The sequence below is a fragment of the Taudactylus pleione genome, unplaced genomic scaffold (assembly GCF_031769625.1).
Source record: "Taudactylus pleione unplaced genomic scaffold, aTauple2 ptg000018l, whole genome shotgun sequence".
NCBI classification, from domain to species: domain Eukaryota; kingdom Metazoa; phylum Chordata; class Amphibia; order Anura; family Myobatrachidae; genus Taudactylus; species Taudactylus pleione.
This window is the reverse complement of record NW_028284420.1, coordinates 15438521-15459376: the sequence shown is the minus strand read 5'-3', so window position 1 is coordinate 15459376 and position 20856 is coordinate 15438521. Positions and strand designations below refer to the sequence as shown.

Sequence of the window (20856 nt, the reverse complement as noted above, 5' to 3'; positions counted from 1 at the left end):
GCTATCTCGCTACCCGTCACATGTAATTACTGCTTTTAAGAGCTGTACCAGCAGCTATAAGTGATATTATCAGAACGTTCAATGTTTGTTTTCTCTGCTCGATTATAGCAAGATGGAAAAGGAAGAGACTATATTTATTTATTTTACATTATCCAATGATTTGTGGGAAATGGATGTTTATTAAGAAAGAAAACCTCGAGGTATATTCTTCGGTTTCTATTATTAATAATACATCACTGCTGTCACAGTTCCCTCTATAGCCATTGTGTGTACTTCTACCCTATTCCTATAACTTACGTGTATCTCTCATCTGTGGGGTGTACCAGGGCTCGGGACTGCACAGTGCATGGTCAAATTCTGCTCTGCTCTGCTCTGCAGAGAATCATTGTTAGTAATGCTTCTGAGAGAGGAACATGTTGGCTTAGATAATCAGCTTACAGTATGTTAAAAAAATTAAAATGGCAATATTATTTATAGGGACTTCTGCATGGTTATTCAGTACACCGCAAATCTTTGAGCCCTTTTTTTTTTTTCTAAAATAAGGAACCATTCGAATTTGTAAAACATTCCCATATAATGGGGTTTTAACACACATGCTTGTAGTATATTTGTGCATTCATGGATTTTAAATATGCAAATGGATTTATATATGCATATTGATCCATTCACATATACTTCAGATGTACTTTGGATAAATCCAGGTATAAATCTCCGGGGTAAATTTACTAAGTGGCAGGTTTGCAGTCATTTTAAAAAACAGTATTTACTAAACATCGGTTTTGACAGTGTTTTGTAAACCGCCATTGATGACCATCAGTTTTGGAAGTCACAAAACCCTGTTTGGTTACTTTTTTTTGATGCAGCCCAGCGGCGTATTAAGAGAGGAGGGGGCCTGTGTGCATTTCCCGTCCAGGGTCTATTTTCTCTCCCATGGCCGGCAGCAGGCCGAGTGCTGATCACAGCATCAGTAGACTCTGGGCACTAGTCTGTGCCCAGAGTCTACTGTGCATGCACAGGTCGCCGGGAAGATGGTGCAGCCGCCATTTTCCCGGCGATTACTTTACTGTGTATGCGCAAAATGCATGGAAAATGGCCGTGGCGGCCATTTTCAAGCATTTTGTGCAGGGCTGAGGCACCCGACCCGGGACCTCGGAGAAGTAATAGAAAATATAGGTGCAGGGTGTGAGGTGTGGGACCCAGGGGCCCATGTGCACTGCACACCCTGCACCCATTATAGATATGCCCTGATGCATCCATTAAATGAAGATGTAAAAATCGGCAAATACTTTCTGGTGCTTTTCACATACCCTTCTGACACCACAAATGCCTTATAAAATGCCCCAAAGCTCCAAGGTTTGGCCTTAACGAAGGGTGGAGTGAGGTGGTTTGCTCGTGTTAGAGTTTGGTGAACCTTTCTAATGCATTTTTTGGTAAAATCAGAGTGGAGGTAGTCTTGTGCTTTTTCTGTTTTCTGTGTCATTAGTAGAGTAAGTGTAATTTTTTTGTCTTGTGTCTAACAGATATATCTGCATATGATGGTCGTTCAAATACTCTGAACGACCATCATCTTCCAGGCAAATGCGGGTCACGCTGGCCGGGGGGGGGGCGGATCCCCCCCCCTGCCCTCTGCATGTGTACGGGAGGTCAGCAGACCGCCCGTACACACTTACCGATGGACAGGTATGTCTACAGATATATCTGTCCATCGGCTGTGCAGCACAGCTGACGCAATATGTCTGTGAACAACGTCGCTGGTGCGGATTTAGTATGGTTCAAATACCGGCAGCGCCAGCCCGACATGGAAGGAAATCCCGATCGTCTAGAAGGTAAGTAAACTAACCTAACTCTACCCCCTAACCCTAACCCTCCTTTCGGGTGCCTAACCCTAACCTCCCCCTGTGCCTAACCCTAACCCCCTCTTTCCCCGCCGCCTAAACCTAAGTCCCCCAGGGGGGAGTGCCTAAGCCTAACCCTCCCTCCCCCTAGCCTAACCCTAACCTCCCGGGGGGGTGTCCCCCGGAACCCTATACTTAACCTGACCCCCCCGTGGCTGTCCGCGCTCGGCATCCCTTCGATTGGGATACCAGGAGCCGGTCTCCCGGCGTAGGTTAGTCGTAAACGTATACCGCTGCTACACACTGGCAGACGGGACCAGATATATTGGCTGCTCAATTGATCGTCCAATATATCTGTCAGTGTGTACCCAGCTTAAGTGTAGATTTCATTTTCTGTCTTAGTTTGTCTTGTTTGCCTATTTGTTTTGTGTTAAGATGGACATAGAGGAGAGAAGGAAAGGAATGCTGGGAACGTGGCCACTGTTTCTGTGATTATCCCTTGACCAGATCTTAGGCAGAAAGGCTGCAACTACATCTGTGGGGCACAGACACCTGTTATGGGGTTCTGTGGTGCAGTATATTAACGCTGTGGGTCGTTTTAAGCTTTCTGAGGCCCATTCAGGGTCGTTGAGACATTTGCAGTGCCCGGGTCATACTGAAGCTCCTTAAAAAAAAAAATTAAAACACAAAACAGAGAAGAGTTGAGCAAAGCAAAACATTTGTCCCCATCAGCAGCTGCCCCTGGGCCTGCACTGAGGCGGGCCATTAGTACCCACTCTCCCTCCCCCACCTTGGAGCCCCTGGGCCCTTTGCAAAAAACGCTTCTTGTATGGAAAAAAGTTGTGTTAAAGGTTGGTTTGCTGAAGACTATGGACCTATGAGGAGCAACTAAGTGTAATCCTGTCCCTTGAGATAATTGGAGTGATAAATGTGGTTGACTCATATGCACCAACTCTCCTGCCACAGCCTGGTGATTGCCCTTTTTAAATTATTTTTGATTACAATGCATTATTCTCACCTTAACACAGCAAACCGTTCTTAACAAACTAAAAAATAATATATATTCTAAAGGTAAAAACACACTCTAGGCTTCTAAAACGATAGTTTAATAAAGTATTAATGTTATCTTCGCAGCACCACATAAAAAAACCTTTAAAACGAACCACCAGTGCAAGCTGTCAGAAGGAAGTAGCTGGTAAGTAAACTGAAAGCATCTGTATTTGCGCTGCTGCCACAGGTGTCACACAGTTAGTCCAAATCAATAAAAATGTGTCTTCTCTTTTTTCAGGCCCATCACGAGCTGGCTTGCATGGCACCCTTCCATTAACGGAGGCACACAGGAAGAAATAGCTGATAAGTCAACTAAACACGTGTTGTAGGGCTGCTCCACAGGTTTCACAGTTTTTGTTTGTCCAAATCAATAAAAATGTGTATTCTCTATTTTCAGATCCATCAAGAGCTATTTTATGTCTGTCCACTCGCAGGGCCACACAGTAGGAAGGGGCTGGGATGTCTCATCCTTCCACGCTGGTGTCTTCAGAGAATGCAACCCAGGATGATTTTGCTAATGAATACATGGGTTTTTTTTAAGACAAATTCCAAAGTCACACTTCACCACGCAGACTTAACTCCCCATATGGTCCATAGTGCCGTAATGTGATATACGCAACTGGTTTAGTTGCAACTCTTCTAAATTGGTAAAACAATCAAGCATTAAAATGTACTTTTTACATTACTTTTAGCAGTTTTTGAGTTGGTTGTCCAACTGTATTTTCTTTATATTTTTTTTAAACAAATTCTGACATTATATTCAACAAACTCAAAATATTTTCTTTCATTTTTTGGGGCTTTGATTAAAATCATGTTTCATTTATTTTTGGCATTGATTAGGGCATGTATTTACAAATTTTTCTTTTATTATAATTTTTTAATTATATATTTATTTTCATACCATAAAAAACTAAAACAAAAAGTTTAAAATATACTTACAGTTAAACTTTGCTTTTGTCAACAGAATGCCCAAATGTTCTTGCTGGACAATTGAGGATGCTCCATACTCCAGTCCTGTGGAGAGACAAGAGGAGGAATTCATTAGTGCGGATCTACAGTATATTCTGTAACATCACTAGCACAGTGGTGTAAATTCATCCCAGACGCCCGGAGGCAAGTTATAATTTGGTATAATTAGTTTCCCCCTCCCAGCATTTCCTCTCTCCTTTCCCCTGGAGCTGGCCGTATAGTGTACCCTCCATACATCTGCCTTGATTGCTCACATCCACTCAGGCTGGTCCCTACGTGGCTGCACCCACTAAGTACAACGAGCACTGCTCCACATCATGGACTCCGGAAGGCATGTGATAGCGTTCGGGCCCCCTGGCATTGCACTGTCTCTTCTATTGTTCTGCACGACCTCAACTGTGCCAGGCATGCTTGGCCATGGTTACCTAATCTCTTCAGTGCCTCTCAGACCTCGGGGGATTGGTTGCCAGGGATTCTTCTCTTTAGTTACTAAACCGCTGCAATCTCTCCACAGCATCTGAGCGGTCTGTCTTGCTCATGATTTTCATGTGTGTTATACAATATACCTCCATTACGTGGGCACTTTCCAAAAGTCAGTGTTCCCCACTCACCCGTATACGGACCATGACCCTCCTATTTCTCAAGTGTGGGGCGAGTTCTACCTTAAACTGACCTCAGTATAAAGCCCATTTATCAGTAATCGCATTTGCAATGCGATCTGGGTATTATATGAGCACCCATGATCACATTGCAGGATGCGTTTAAACTGCCTAGATCAGGGGTCAGGGAACTTTTTTACCTTTTACCCCAAAATATATTTAGATATGCTGATGTTACCCCCTTGATTTGAAAGGAAGGAAATCATATAGTAGTGCCCCCATAGTTATGCCCCTGTAGTAGTGCCCCCATAGTTATACCCCTGTAGTAGTGCCCCCATAGTTATGCCCCTGTAGTAGTGCCCCCATATAATGCCCCTGTAGTAGTGCCCCCATATAATGACACTGTAGCAGCACCCCCATATAATGACACTGTAGTAGTGCCCCCATAGTTATGCTCCTGTAGCAGTGCCCCCATAGTTATGCCCCTGTAGCAGTGCCCCCATAGTTATGCCCCTGTAGTGCCGCTTGTACAAAAAAAAACAGACCAAGCATGCACAGTGGCCATTGCCAGGGGGTTTGGGGTTCTCTGGAACCCTCTCTTGGTAAGTTTCAGGAAGCATAATATATAGGCTACAGCAGCACAATGATGGTGTCAGCTGCTGGGGCCAAACTTGGTAAATCCGACCATATCACATCCCCCATAGAAACTTATAGAGGTTGTGGCGGCTGTCGGAAATGGTGGAATTGCAGCTGATATCAGAGATAAAAGGAAAGCTGCTGACGTGAAAATCGCGTTAAGGGATCACCAGCTCTATAACACGATAGATGCCAACTGGAGAATCGTCCTACACCGTGGTGGTCTGCACATATACCCTCTGGATATAGCTGCATATTGGGAACACTGCCAGCAGCTGGGAGGAAAAGCCGCGATTTTACACAGACACATGGAGGACATGATCATTGGATCCTAAAGTGCCTATTAACCCTATATACCGGGGATGGATCACTAAAGGGCAGTAAGTTGGCTTGAATACTGATGAGACAAGTAATCTGCTATATCACAGGTTCTCAAACTCAGTCCTCAGGACCCCAAACAGTGCATGTTTTCCAGGTCTCCTCACAGAATCACAAGTGAAATAATTAGCTCCACCTATGGATCTTTTAAACTGTGTCAGTGAGTAATGAGTACACCTGTGCACCTGCTGGGTGACCTGGAAAACTGGACCTGTGTGGGGTCCTGAGGACCGGGTTTGAGAACCACTGTGCTATATAATAACAGCACTGAATACAGCAGAGGTTCCCAAACGCGGTCCTCAAGGCTCCCCAACAGTTCAGGTTTTAGAGATATCCATGGCTGAGCACAGGTGGTTAAATCAAAGTTACTGAGATACTAATTAAGCCACCTGTGCTCAACCATGGATATCTCTAAAGCTGCATACACACACAACGATTTTGTTACCAACGATTTTATGAACGATTTTCTGTCAGATTATCTGTCAGATTTTTTTAAAGTGTAATGAACGATTTTTTTGAACTACAAACGATTTTTGCATATTCCCTTAATGAAAATCGTTGCGTTGACAAGTCTGACTGAGCTACAAACATGAACACACATGAACGATAATCATTCATCGTTTGACTCAGAAAGTGAACGATTTTTTCAAACGATTATCGTTAAACGATATCGTTTAACGATAATCATTCAAAAAATCGTTGTGTGTGTATGCAGCTTAAAACCTGAACTGTTGGGGAGCCTTGAGGACTGTGTTTGGTAACCTCTGGAATACAGTCTTGCTGAACTTTTGCTACTATCTGCTACAATCTAACTAAAAGATTACTAGACAAAAGCTAACTTATGAGGGGCCGTTCAAGTCAAAATTACAGCTTTCTGGATATGTCATATACCTAAATTATTGCTTTCTGGATATGACTTATGCTAAAATGGATATGATGTATACTGAAATGGATATGACTTATGCTGAAATGTATATGACGTATGCTGAAATGGATATGACCTATGCTGAAATGGATATGACGTATGCTGAAATGGATATGACATATGACGTATGCCGAAATGGATATGACGTATGCCGAAATGGATATGACGTATGCTGAAATGGATATGACTTATGCTGAAATGGATATGACGTATGCTGAAATGGATATGACGTATGCTGAAATGGATATGACATATGACGTATGCCGAAATGGATATGACGTATGCCGAAATGGATATGACGTATGCTGAAATGGATATGACTTATGCTGAAATGGATATGACCTATGCTGAAATGGATATAACTTATGCTGAAATGGATATGACGTATGCTGAAATGGATATGACATATGACGTATGCCGAAATGGATATGACGTATGCCGAAATGGATATGACGTATGCTGAAATGGATATGACTTATGCTGAAATGGATATGACGTATGCTGAAATGGATATGACATATGACGTATGCCGAAATGGATATGACGTATGCCGAAATGGATATGACGTATGCTGAAATGGATATGACTTATGCTGAAATGGATATGACCTATGCTGAAATGGATATGACCTATGCTGAAATGGATATGACCTATGCTAAAATGAATATGACATATGCTAAAATGAATATGACATATGCTAAAATGGATATGACATATAGTGAAATGGATATGACATATAGTGAAATGGATATGATGTATGCTGAAATGGATATGACATATGCTGAAATGGATATGACATATGCTGAAATGGATATAACATATACTGAAAAGCACATGACAGTGCCAGCCAATCACGGCTCTCTTATATAAGCAGGGCTGCTGAGAAGGAAAAGCAGGAGTACAGTGTGGCATCCCGCACTGTCTCTAGGACTTATTTGACCTACCGGTAGGTGGAGAGATGTCCGTGGTGCTATGCAGCGTAAGCTGTGGTCTCAGATGCTGGGCAGGTGTTGTGTTGCATCTCCACAAGCCCGCGGGGTGCCTGGCAGACGGGCACCCGTTGATGTCCTGCTGTGGGCTGTAGAGTGATGTGGAGAGCTGCAGTGTGGTGCTGTACCACAGTCCCGTGGGGTCAGTCTACTGTGCTGTATGCACTGCCAGGGTGGCCTCGGGGTCTTTTTCAATGACTCCTTGAAAAAGGCCCTGAGGCCGAAATACGTTGAAGATCAAGCCACCCACACTCACCACCACTACAAGAACTTTAATCAACCATTTATTGCTACACCGAATCCAGGCCACAGAGGATCCAGCACTGTACAACCCGGCAAACCTTGGGTCCCCCTTGCCCGCTCTGGCAGTGCATACAGCACAGTAGACTGACTCCACGGGACCATGGGGTACAGCACCACACGGCGGCTCTCTGCATCACTCTACAGCCCACAGCAGGACATCGACGGGCGCCCCTCTGCCAGGCACCCCGGGGGCTCACAGAGGTGCAACGCAACACCTGGCCAGCATCTGGGACCACAGCTTGTGCTGCACAGCACCACAGACATCACTCCACCTACCGGTAGGTCAAACAGGTCCCAGAGACAGTGCGGGATGCCGCCAACTGCACAAGCTACAGGACTTGAACAACACCCAATGCATCCCGGTTCCGGAAGACTGAGACCATAGGTCCAGCAGGGGAATGTGCAGGAGTAAGGACCGCTTGGATAGCAGCCCCCTCAAATGGTCTACCCACTCCCCAACCGAGGATCGCACAGAGCCATCTGCTCATCCCCACACCCCATAATGGAACCACATAGGGAAGCACTGTGTCTTACCGAATAAAACAGGTTAGATTCCACACTTACTGTCTGCCTCATTTTTTCTCACCCACACACCCACTAACATAGCCTCCATTTAGCCCCAATACACAAACCCCTCTCCTCTCCATCTCCCCTCCCCACATTCCCCTTGCCCCCCCCCCCTCCCCAGCCAATTCCCCCATACCATCGTATCACACACACCCAGCAGGAGCGCACATGTACCCCCCTCCTGTTAATATCATGTTGCTGAACCTGCCCACTTCCCGTCAGTCCCCTATCCTCACCCCATCACTCCTCTACTTTCTCTCCTCAGACCTTCCCTCTATTATCCTCGGTGACTTCAATATTCCTATTGATATCCCCACAGAATCTCCCGCCTCCAAACTACTCACCCTCACTTCCTCATTTGGACTCTCCCAATGGACCTCCTCACCCTCCCATGCGAGTGAGCATTTGCTTGATCTGGTATTCACTCACTGTTGTGATATTTCTGCCTACTCCAATTCCCCATTCCGCCTCTCTGACCATCACCTCCTCTCAATTAACCTATCCCTCTCTCCCTCCCCTCCTCTACCTCCCAGAGCCACCATCACTAAGCGTAACATTGAAGCTATTGACACTTTCTTTTCTTCCCTACTTGACTCACTTCTCTCCCCTATCCTCTCTTTCTCCTGTGCTGAACAAGCTGCTTCCCTATACAATGCCTCCCTTACTTCTGCTCTTGACTCTGTTGCTCTGGCGATCACTACTCACCCTCGCAAATCCACACCTCAACCCTGGCATTCCAAATGCACCAAATACCTGCAAAAATATTCACGAACCGCCAAGTGACAGTGGAGAAGATCACGCTCTCAGGCAGATTTTCTCAATTTCAAATTCATGCTGTCATCCTACAGTGCTGCCCTTTCCCTCTCTAAACAGTCATATTTCAAGAATCTCATCTCCTCCCAGTCCTCATATCCCCAGCGTCTCTTTTCCACCTACAACTCCGTCCTCTGCCCACCCCCTCCACCCCTCCTTGCTCTCTGCCACTGAGTTTGCTACATATTTCACATCTAAAATTGATTCTGTACGTCAGGACATCATACCCAACCAGTCCCCCAGCTCTCCACCTCCTCCTTTCCTGGATCACCCCTCCCCATCCATTTTACCGACTCTGACATCCTTCTCCCCTGTGACTGGAGAGGAAGTTAAGGCCCTTATCCAGTCCTACCCCCCTTCCACCTTTCCCCTTGACCCTATCCCCTCCCACCTCCCCCGCTACCTCTCTCCTTCTGCCTGCTCCCATCTTGCCCACCTCCTTAATCTCTCCCTCTCTTCTTGCACTGTTCCTTCTGCATTCAAGCATGCCCTTGTCTCCACCATTCTTAAAAAACCTAACCTTGATCCTAACATTCTCTCTAACTACTGACCAATCTCTCTCCTCCCTTTTGCCTCCAAACTCCTTGAGCGTATTGTTTATAACCGCCTCACCACATTTCTTTCCTCCCACTCCCTCCTTGACCCTTTTCAGTCTGGCTTCCGTTCTCTACACTCCACTGAAACTGTCCTCAGAAAAGTCTGCAACGACCTCCTTGCTGGAAAATCCAAGAGCCACTACTCCCTGCTCATTCTCCTTGACCTCTCTGCTGCTTTTGACACTGTGGACCACCCTCTACTGCTGCATATTCTTCACTCCCTTGGTCTATGTGACACTGCTCTCTCCTGGCTGTCCTCCTACCTCTCTGAACGTTCCTTCTCTGTTTCCTCTCATGACGATTCCTCCCCCCCACAGCCTCTTACAGTAGGTGTTCCCCAAGGTTCTGTTCTTGGACCTCTCCTATTCTCTCTCTATACGTATTCTCTAGGTAAACTCATCAGCTCTTTTGACCTCCATTATCATCTCTATGCTGATGATACTCAGATCTACCTTTCCTCACCTGATCTGTCCCCCTCTCTACTGACTCGTATCTCTAACTGTCTCTCTGCTATCTCTTCCTGGATGTCCCAGCGATTTCTCAAACTTAATATGTCTAAGACTGAGCTGATAGTCTTCCCACCCTCCCACATAACATCATGTCCCACTACTTCTTTATTAATAGATGGCATAACTATCTCATCTAGTCCCAAAGTGTGTTGTCTTGGAGTCATCCTGGACTCTTCCCTCTCCTTCAAGCCACGCATTCAGAACCTCTCGCAGTCCTGTCATTTCCATCTCAAGAATATTTCCTAGATCAGACCCTTTCTCACCCAGGATGCTACCAAAACCCTTGTACATTCACTGGTCATGTCCAGATTGGACTACTGTAACCTTCTCCTAGCTGGCCTCCCCAAATCCCATCTCTCTCCTCTCCAGTCTGTAGTAAATGCTGTTGCTCGGCTCATCTTCCTCTCCAAACGCTCTACATCTGCCTCCCCTCTCCTACAAGCCCTCCACTGGCTCCCCTTCCCTTTCAGAACCCAATTCAAGGCTCTCACACTCACTTACAAAGCCCTCACCCTATCTTCTCCCATTTACATCTCTGATCTCATCTCCCTTCACTCTTCTGTCCGTCCTCTTTGTTCACTTAGTACACGCCACTTTTCATGCCAATTGATTACTTCCTCCCCACTCCCGCCTCCAAGATTTTGCCCATGCTGCTCCTCACCTTTGGAACTCCCTCCCTCTCCCCATCAGACTCTGAACCTCTCTACAATCTTTCAAACGAGCTCTTAAGACCCACTACTTCATTAAAGCCTTCCTGCTCTCATCCTAACTTGCTGCTACATCTTCCTTCCTCCCCGCCTACCCCATCTGTGTCACTCCTGTTTGTCATCCCCTCCCTTAAATAATGTTAGCTCTTTCGAGCAGGGCCCTTTACCTTCATGTGCTTCTCCCTACTGTAATTTAATTTATCTCTTACTCCCCACTAGGGCAACTAACACTTGGCTGCTTATGCGGGCATAAAGGTTGCTAATATAGCAATGTTTATCCATGTCCTGTATTGTATTGTATTGTATTGTAAGTCAATTGTTACTTATTTGTCTATGTACTGTGTAAGGTGCTGCGGAACACTTGTGGCACCATATAAATAAGCGCGGCCCACCCCTCTTACTTGTACAGTGTGGCAGAGGTGAAGTGGAGGTGGAGGTGAGTGCTAACACTATAGTCAGTGGTGTAATAACTTTTGCTGTGCTGATGATGGTAATGTAACACATAACTACTACTGCATGTACTATTAGTTATAGCTGCAGATAGGAGACTGCCTCTTTCAGCTTTTTTCTCCTGTGAGGATCGTGCTCCTGCTGCAGGCAGGTTATGTATTAATGTTACTTTCACTTCCTTTCTGTCCTCATTCTCTCTCATCTCAGCTCTTTCTTTACTCTCCTTTCTCTTCTTCTCTATGTCTGATTTCTTGCCAGTACCCCAGGTCCCTGCTCATGTTAGGGAGTGCCCTGACTCCCAGCAAGATGGCTCCTTCATAATCCAGCAGGTGGGGTAGGATTCCTCTATTGTCTGGCTAATGTACTGTTACTGTATGCAGGCTGCTGGGTCAGAGATTTATAGTCTGCCACAATCGGCAGTAGGCTGTGGTTGTCACACCCCATACATGCACAGCATTATTATAACACTTACATGGCTTTGTGTGTTTATTTAGTGCATATACTGTATAGGTACTGTATGTGCATGTCTACATACAATTCTATGTCTAGGGCTTTATATTGTGTATGTATGTATGTATGTATACATGGGCAATGAGAGGGGGGGAGTGGGTACAGTTTACCCAGGCCTGGGCTTGCTAGAGGAGCCCGGCGTGGCCCCCCCCTCCCTCACAGCAGCTCAGCACACAGCTTGTGCTGGGCTGCAGCAGCCGGAGCAGTCTCCTATGGCTGTGGGAGGTACTGTAGCCCTTCTGCTCCACGGGAGGTTTCTGTCACACTGATCGCGCCCCCCCTGCTTAGCGCTGGGCTGATATATTTTTGTGTTTTTTCCAAGGGGGCGTGGCCACACGTCCAGCGATTAGGCCATGCCCCCTCCTTTACCCGGGACTGGCCAGGCTCTCTACGGCCCTGTATGTATGTATTTATTCTGCCACTCACAAGTAGCGGAAGAATAAATACATACATACATACACAATATAAAGTCCTAGACATAGAATTGCATGTAGACATGCACATACAGTACCTATACAGTATATGCACTAAATAAACACACAAAGCCATGTAAGTGTTATAACATACCTCCCAACTTTTGCAGAGTTCCACTCGGGACATCTACACGGTGAAGCTTTCCTGAAAAGGGGTGTGACCTATGTGAAAAAAGGGCGTGACCTAGTGGCACACCCTGTTTACATTGCTAAGGGGCGTGCCCAGCATCTCCGAGATGCTGGGCTGCCCCCGGACTTCCCCCCATACTGTGAATAATATGAGATATGGCAAGAACTTACCATTGTTATCTCTATTTCTATGAAGTCCATAGGGTTCCACAGGACTCCCGCCCTGTCAAACCTGTACTCCAGATGGGCTTTGATCTGGTCACCGTTTTTCTGTCTCCTTCTGGTGAGAATGTGATTCTTGTGTGTTCCAGACTTTCTTCTCTCTCTTTCTTCTCCTCCTCCAGCCTATGGCTTGTTATATAACTGTTTGCCTTGGCTCTGGGGCGGGTTATAGAAGGGGGACCCCAGTCCATAGGGTTCCACAGGATATCTTGGGGTATAGGCGGATGATGTCAGACATAGGACACCACAGAGTTCAAGTTTTCAGCCTCCCAGGATGCACTGGGATCCCCCTTCTATACCCCTCCCCCAAGCCAAGGCAAACCAGTTATGTAACAAGCCATAGGCCGGAGGAGGAGAAAAAGTCTGGAACACACAGGAATCACATTCTCACCAGAAGGAGATGGAAAAACCGGTTACCAGTACAAAGCCCATCTGCAGTACAGGTGAGACAGGGCGGGAGTCCTGTGGAACCCTATGGACTTCGTAGAAATAGAGCTAACAAGGGTAAGTTCTTACCATATCTCATATTTTCTACTTCAGGGTCCAGAGGGTATCCACAGGATACCTTGGGGATGTCCCAAAGCAGTATCCTTTAAGGGTGGGGATGCTCCTGTGCTGAAAGGGGAATCCACCACCCAAAGGAAGCATCCTGAGAGGCGAAGGTATCGAATGCATAATACCTTAAAAGGTATGGACAGAAGACCACGTGGCTGCCTTGCAAAGCTGAACAGCAGAGGCACCACATAGAGCTGCCCATGAAGGACCCACAGACCTAGTGGAATGAGCCCTAACAGAGGATGGAACAGGAAGGCCTTCATGAATATGAGACTTAGAAATAGCCATGCAAATCCATCCTGCCAAAGTTTGCTTAGTGGCAGGCCCTCCCTTCTTACGGAAGCTATAGAGGACAAACAAGGAGTCCGACTTCCTAAAAGAATTGGTATGGTCAACATAAATCCTTAGAGCCAGTACCACATCTAAGGTGGCCTCACCAACCGAGAGGTTTAAAGGCCGGCACTATGATTTCCTCGTTAATGTGGAAACTAGATACCACCTTTGGGAGAAAACCAGGGCGAGTGTCCCTATGAAAAATGAAAAAGGGAGGCCGACATGAGAGAGCCCCCAATTCTGAAACCCTTCTGGCTGAAGCAATGGCCAGAAGAAATACAGTCTTAGCTGTAAGCCATTTCAAATCCACTGAGCCCAGTGTTTCAAATTGCAGTCCTTGGAGAGCCCTCAGGACCACAGCAAGATCCCAAGGAGCCACTGGAGGAACAAAGGGAGTCTGAACACGAAGTACACCTTGCAGAAAGGTGCGGACATCAGGAAAAGTAGCAATCCTACGCTGAAACCACACTGACAGGGCAGAAACCTGCAGCTTCAGAGAAGCAAGGCGAAGACCGTGATCTAAGCCCACCTGCAGGAAAGCCAACACCCTGGATATCCGGTACACCTGAGGATCAAAGGCTCTAGGGTGACACCATTCAAAGAAAGTATGCCATACTCGATGGTAAATTCTTGCAGATGCAGGCTTCCGAGCTCTGAGCATGGTGTTAACTACAGACCTGGAAAAACACCTGGACCTTAAGTCTCAACAGCCATGCCGTCAAAGACAAACGACCCAGGTCCGGGTAATGGCAAGGACCTTGAGACAACAGGTCCGGACATAGAGGCAACAGCATTGGAGTGTCTAAGGAGAGACTCTGAAGATCTGAGTACCAGTGCCATCTGGGCCAAGCTGGAGCTATCAGCAGCAGCATGCCACCTTCTTGCTTGAATTTGCGAATCACTTGAGGAAGAAGGGAGAACAGAGGGAAGTGGTACGCAAATTGGAAGGTCCACCGGACCAACAGAGCTTCTACCAGAAGTGCCTCTGCATCTCTTGTTCTTGACCCATACACAGGTAGCTTGTTGTTGTGTCGGGAGGCCATGAGGTCTATCTCTGGAAGGCCCCACTTGTTCACCAGGAGTTGAAACACCTCCTGGTGAAGAGACCATTCTCCTGGATGCACGTCTTGACGGCTGAAATAGTCTGTCTCCCAGTTGAGGACTCCTGGTATGAACACTGCCGAAATGGCAGGGAGATTGCCTTCTGCCCAAGCTAGAATGCGGGACACCTCCGTCAGGGCTGTCTGACTGCGGGTCCCTCCTTGGCGGTTTATGCAAGCCACTGTGGTGGCATTGTCTGACTACCCCTGCATGGGTTTTCCGTGCAGGACATGTCTTGCTTGCTGGAGAGCTTTGAATACTGCCTGAAGTTCCAAGATGTTTATCAGAAGCGCAGATTCTGCTGGCATCCACCTTCCCTGGAAGAAGTGCGGACCCATCACCGCTCCCCAGCCTCGGAGACTGGCGTTCATTGTCAGAAGGGCCCAGTCCGCAATCCAAAAGGGGTGCCCCTTGTTCAGGTGAGCAGTGTGCAGCCACCAGGCCAGAGACAGACGTACCTCAGGAGAAAGCACCATTGTCTGTGTCTTTATCCAATGGGGAAACCCATTCCATCTGGAGAGGATCAACTTCTGCAGAGGTCTGGAGTGAAACTGGGCATACTCCACCATGTCGAACATCGACACCATGGATCCCAGTAACCTCATCGCCGAATGATTAGACACCCGGCAACTCTGCAGGCAACTGCGTACTTTTGCCTGTAATGCAGAGATCTTTTCCTCTGTCACAAAGATCCTCTGTTGGGAGTCCAACAGGGCTCCGAGATGGAGCATCCTCTGTGAGGGAACCAGGGAGGACTTCTTCCAGTTTACCAGCCAGCTATGAGTCTGCAACACAGAGACTGTCAGTTGCAGATAGCACTGAAGTATTTCTGGAGACCCTGCCAACAACAGGTCGTCCAGATAGGGCAACAAGCGGATCCCCTGCATCTGCAAGTGGGTTGCCATAACTGCCATGACTTTGGTAAACACTCGAGGTGCCGTGGCCAGACCAAAGGGCAGTGCCTGAAACTGGAAGTGTTGGTCGGCCACTGCAAACCTGAGGAAACATTGGTGTGCTGAAACAATGGGGATATGCAGGTAAGCATCCTGAATATCTAGCGACACCATAAAATCCCCAGGCTCCATCGCTAAAATGATGGAATGCAGGGTCTCCATCCAGAACAGAAGAACCCTCAAGAATTGTTGAGGGATTTGAGGTTGAGGATGGGCCGGTAAGACCATTGGGTTTCTGTACCAGAAAAAGATTGGAGTAATACCCCGATCCCCTCTGGGACAATGGAACCGCCACTATAACTCCAGCCTGGAGCAGAGAGTGTAACACCTTCCGGAATACCAGGGCCTTGTCTTGATCTGACTGACAGCCCGTGGTGAAAAATCGTCTGGGAGGCCTCCGCCGGAAGGAGAGGGCGTATGCCCGAGAGACCACTTCTTTTACCCAAGTGTCCATGGTGGTGAGACAGCAGCACTGTGCAAACTGAAGAAGCCGGCCTCCCACTTTGGGGTCCCCCAAGGAGAGGCCCATCCTGTCAGGCGGAAGGCTTATCATCCGACTTGGAAGCAGGACATCTTGTACTCCAAGCCTGCTTCTTAGGCTTGGCAGATTTCTTGGCCCCTGACTGTCTCGGAAAGAACTGTACATTGGACTTACCCAGGGCCCTATAGGGCCAAAAGGACAAAGAACCCGACCCTGATGGGACTGTAGCCGATGGCAGACACGCAGACTTAGCTGCTGCCATAGTGGCCACAATTTTGTCCAGATCAGGGCCAAACAGGACCTGTCCATTAAAAGGCAAGCATTCCAAACCTTTTTGGAATTTGTGTCGGCTTTCCAAGAGCACAACCACAGGGTGCGGCGAGCCGCCACCGCTACAGAGGAGATTCTGGAAGTGAGGAGACCTATATCCGAGGCTGCCTCATTAATGTACGTGGCTGAGTTTCTGAGATTACCCACTAACTCCACCTGCTCAGGTGAAGAGTCAGTGTCCAGAGATGCCTCCAAGCTATCAGCCCAACACTCCATGGCTCTGGCCACCCAGCACACAGCCATAGCCAGTCTGGACGCCCCCCAGCAAGGGAATAAATGGATTTCAGGCATATTTTCACCTTGCGATCTGTAGCATCCTTTAAGGAGAACATGGAGGGCATGGGCAATGTATCACTCTTCACAAGGCATGTGACATGAGAGTCCACTTGCAGAGGAGTTTCCCACTTGAAAAATAATTATCCGCAAAGGGGTATGCAAAGGCCAAATGTTTTTAAGGCTGGTACCGCTTACCCGGATTTTTCCACGCCTCCTCTAAATGATCCACTAACTGACCAGATAGAGGAAATACAGTGGCATCTCCCTTAACATCCTTAAAGAAGGTGTATTTAGATTTAGCCACGGGGGAATTATCATCCTCAATGACCAAGGCCGCACGGACTGCCCATATAAGGCCAGGTATATACACTTTAGACTTAGACTCCGCCTTATTAGTATGGAGGGGCTCCGGGTCTGAAAAGTCAGACATCTCATTGTCATCAGACAACATCATACTGAGCCATCTGAGACACTACAGGCCGCTTAGGAGGCTGCAATGATGACTACCCCTGTAAAACATCCGACAGGTGTTGCACCGTATTGGACAATGAATTCACCCACGCAGGCTCCTGCGAGACCTGGGGGGGCGAAAGCGGGAGACACTGGGGTACCAGCAACTGCCTGGGGAAGCCCTGCATGGGTGACGACACAACCGACTGCTGTGTTAACCCCATCTGGGGGAACGTAGGGGGAGTCGCTAGCTGGCCCACAAGGGTTGTAAGTGCCTTAGCAAAACAAGCCTAGGGCGGTTCCTGCACAGGTGCAGTGACAGAAATCGGGTGTGATATAAGATAACATGCCCTACATAACCCCTCAGTGTTTCCATCACTCTCCGCTAATGATACATTACATGTGGTACACATTAGCTGAAGAGGAAAATCACGTTTACTCTCAGACATGATGAGTGTAATGTAGTGTGGAATCGGTATGAAATACCGCCGGCCGCATGGCTGGCAGTTCGATTCCCGGCATCGGCAGGCCGACAGATTAGCAGAGCCCGGCAGCGGAAGCCCGACAGCGCTGGAAATCCCGATCGTCCTAAAGGTAAGTATATTCTATACTAACCTAATCCCCTAACCCTATCCCTCCTTTAGGGTGCCTAACCCTAGCCTCCCCCCCCAAGTTCCTAACCCTAATCCCCCCTCTAAGTGCCTAACCCTAACCTCCCCTTCCCCGCTGCCTGAACCTAAGTCCCCCGGGGGGTGCCTAACCCTAAGTCCCCCCGGGGGTGCCTAACCCTAACCCTCCCTCCCCGTAGCCTAACCTTAAACCTCCCAGGGGGGTGCCTAACCCTAAGTCCCCCCCGGGTACCCTAAACCAAAACCTAACCCTCCCCTCCCGCGGCTGTCTGCTCATGGCGCTCCTGGCATCCCTTCGATTGGGATGCCGGGCGCCAGTCTCCCGGCATCGGGAAAATGACAGGCGTCTAGATATAGATGCCGGTCATTTATCCCATGCCGTGATAAAGCAGTCAGGAAGCCAGCTGTCAGGATTTCGGCAGCCGGCTTCCCGATTGTATACCCGCAGTGTATGTGACTCCCCTCACAGATAAATGCTTTTACAGTGAGGCAATGAACACCCTGCAACACCTCACCGCAAGGGCTTTAGCAGAGGAAGAACAGGGATAGTAAAATGTCTGAAAGTCAGAAGTGAAAGTACAGGCAGCAGCGTTAGCAGTTAGTCACATACAATGCAGAAATAAATCACCTGCAGTACCAGCATGGAGATCAACTACACAGACACAGAGCCTGGTAGGAAACAGTGCTGCATACTCTGACCTTAATCGCAGGAGAGGTATGCGGGGGGACCCGGACCGCGATGCCACCTTGAATTCAGCGTCCAGCAGCGTTTGCACACTCTTAGAAAATGGCCGCCGAGGAGCAGAGAGGAGGTGGGCCAGGGGGACGAGTGCTGACACAGCCCGCCAGACCGCTATGGGGAGCCACTGTGCAGCAGGGGAGGCGCCAGCTGTGAGACAGGGAAGGCTGCTCCCCTGACATGCAATTAACCCCTGGGATGCCAGACCTTTGCCGCTCAGCCGCGGCCCGCTGTCCCTGGTGGTCTAGTGGAAGCGCAAGTTAATACCTGGCTCCACGTGCAGACAGTCCCCAGGGAGCCCCCTGTCTGGGGACTTTGGACTGTGTTTCAGCGTGTACCATCCAAGGGACCCCGCCACTTACCTGCCCCCTTGAATCCGGCCACAGTCCGGGTAATTCGGGGTCACCGCTAGCTGTGACCCCAGACACCCACCAGCATCCCCGGATCAGTACCGGCATTCTGGTCTGGCGGGGTGAAGGAGGGACAGCATAGATGTCAGTACTGACTGACTGTACTGTGCAGCTCATCTTGAGCAGCCACAGCTGCCTTAAAGAACTTCAGGGGCCATTACAGCCCCCCTCTGTTATATGGTGATCCGACTCCGAGCTGTGCACCTACGAAACTAGTTTGTCTTGGCTCAGAGGCAGGGTATAGGAGGGAGATCCCAGTGCATCCTGGGAGGCTGAAAACTTTAACTCTGTGGTGCCCAATGTCTGACATCATCCGCATACACCCCAAGGTATCCTGTGGATACCCTATGGACCCTGAAGTAGAAAGATACTGTGCGCATGCGCACATCTATTCTCGCTCTGCGTACACACTGCTCTGCTATGCAGAGCAGCAGTGTATGCTTCCACAACTCCCCCCCAACTGCGGGACACTGCAGCCCATGGGTGGGACAGCGGGACAGTCCCAAAAAAACCGGACTGTCCCACTGAATGTGGGACAGTTGGGTGGTATGGTTATAATAATGCTTGGCACGTGTGGGGTGTGAAAACCACAGCCTACTGCCGATTGTCTGACCCAGCAGCCTGCATACAGTAACAGTACATCCAGCCAGACAACAGGGGAATCCTACCCCACCTGCTGGATTATGAAGGAGCCATCTTGCTGGGAGTCAGGGCACTCCCTAACATGAGCAGGGACCTGGGGTACTGGCAAGAAATCAGACATAGAGACAGAAGAGAAAGGAGAGTAAAGAAAGAGCTGAGATGAGAGAGAATGATGACAGAAAGGAAAGTGAAAGTACCATTAATACATAACCTGCCTGCAGCAGGAGCACGATCCTCACAGGAGAAAGAGCTGAAAACAGGCAGTCTCCTATCTGCAGCTATAACTAATAGTACATGCAGTAGTAGTTATGTGTTACATTACCATCATCAGCACAGCAAAAGTTATTACACCACTGACTATAGTGTTAGCACTCACCTCCACTTTACAGCTCTGCCACACTGTTCTCCTGCTCTTCCTTCCAGGAGCCCTGCTTATATAGGAGAGCTGTGATTGGCTGGCACTGTCATGTGCTTTTCAGTGTATGTTATATTCATTTCAGTGTATGTCATATCCATTTCAGTGTATGTTATATCCATTTCATCATGTGTCATATCCATTTCAGCATACGTCATATACATTTCAGTATATGTTATATCCATTTCAGTGTATGTCATATCCATTTCAGTATATGTCATAACCATTTCAGCATACGTCATATCCATTTCAGTATACGTCATATCCATTTCAGTATACGTTATATCCATTTCAGTATACGTTATATCCATTTCGGTATACGTTATATCCATTTCGGTATATGTTATATCCATTTCAGTATACGTCATATCCATTTCAGTATACGTTATATCCATTTCAGCATACGTCATATCCATTTCAGCATACGTCATATCCATTTCAGCATACGTCATATCCATTTCAGTATACGTCATATCCATTTCAGCATACGTCATATCCATTTCAGCATACGTCATATCCATTTCAGTATACGTTATATCCATTTCAGCATACGTCATATCCAGAAAGCAATAATTTAGGTATATGACATATCCAGAAAGCTGTCATTTTGACTTGAACGGCCCCTCATACTAACTGCCGTCTGTACTTACAAGTGACTGCTGAACCTGTCTGTGTAATATATGGCTTCATAATATCAGCATTAAACACAATTTTTGCTGAACTTTTGCTACTACTGCTATAATTTAACTAAAAATGCTTACTAACCAAAAGCTACAGTAACTACCGTTTACATCTAGAAGTGACAGCCAAAACCGCCTGTACAATACATGGCTTTACTAACAGCGTTATTGTGTAAGTCTATCAACCTAAAAGACTGATTTA

The 20856-nt window shown here is 47.6% G+C and overlaps 1 protein-coding gene across 4 annotated transcripts in view; it reads right to left on the bottom strand.

Moving 5' to 3' along the window:
• Positions 1-2973: 2973 nt before the first annotated feature.
• The window catches only part of LOC148540684 (uncharacterized), a 46961-nt gene continuing 29078 nt past the window's right edge, over positions 2974-20856 (bottom strand). For 3 of the 4 annotated variants that reach the window (XR_015880236.1, XR_015880238.1, XM_088482880.1), the window contains 2 exons: positions 3825-3899; positions 2974-3524 (listed from right to left, as the gene is read on the bottom strand). Coding sequence is in view for 2 of the 4 variants with exons in the window: in XM_088482880.1 (XP_088339006.1) it covers positions 3827-3899 (73 nt within the window). In the remaining 2 variants the exon portion in view is untranslated. The remainder of the gene's footprint in view (positions 3525-3824; positions 3900-20856) is intronic. The other variant, XM_088482883.1, reaches the window with a different exon arrangement.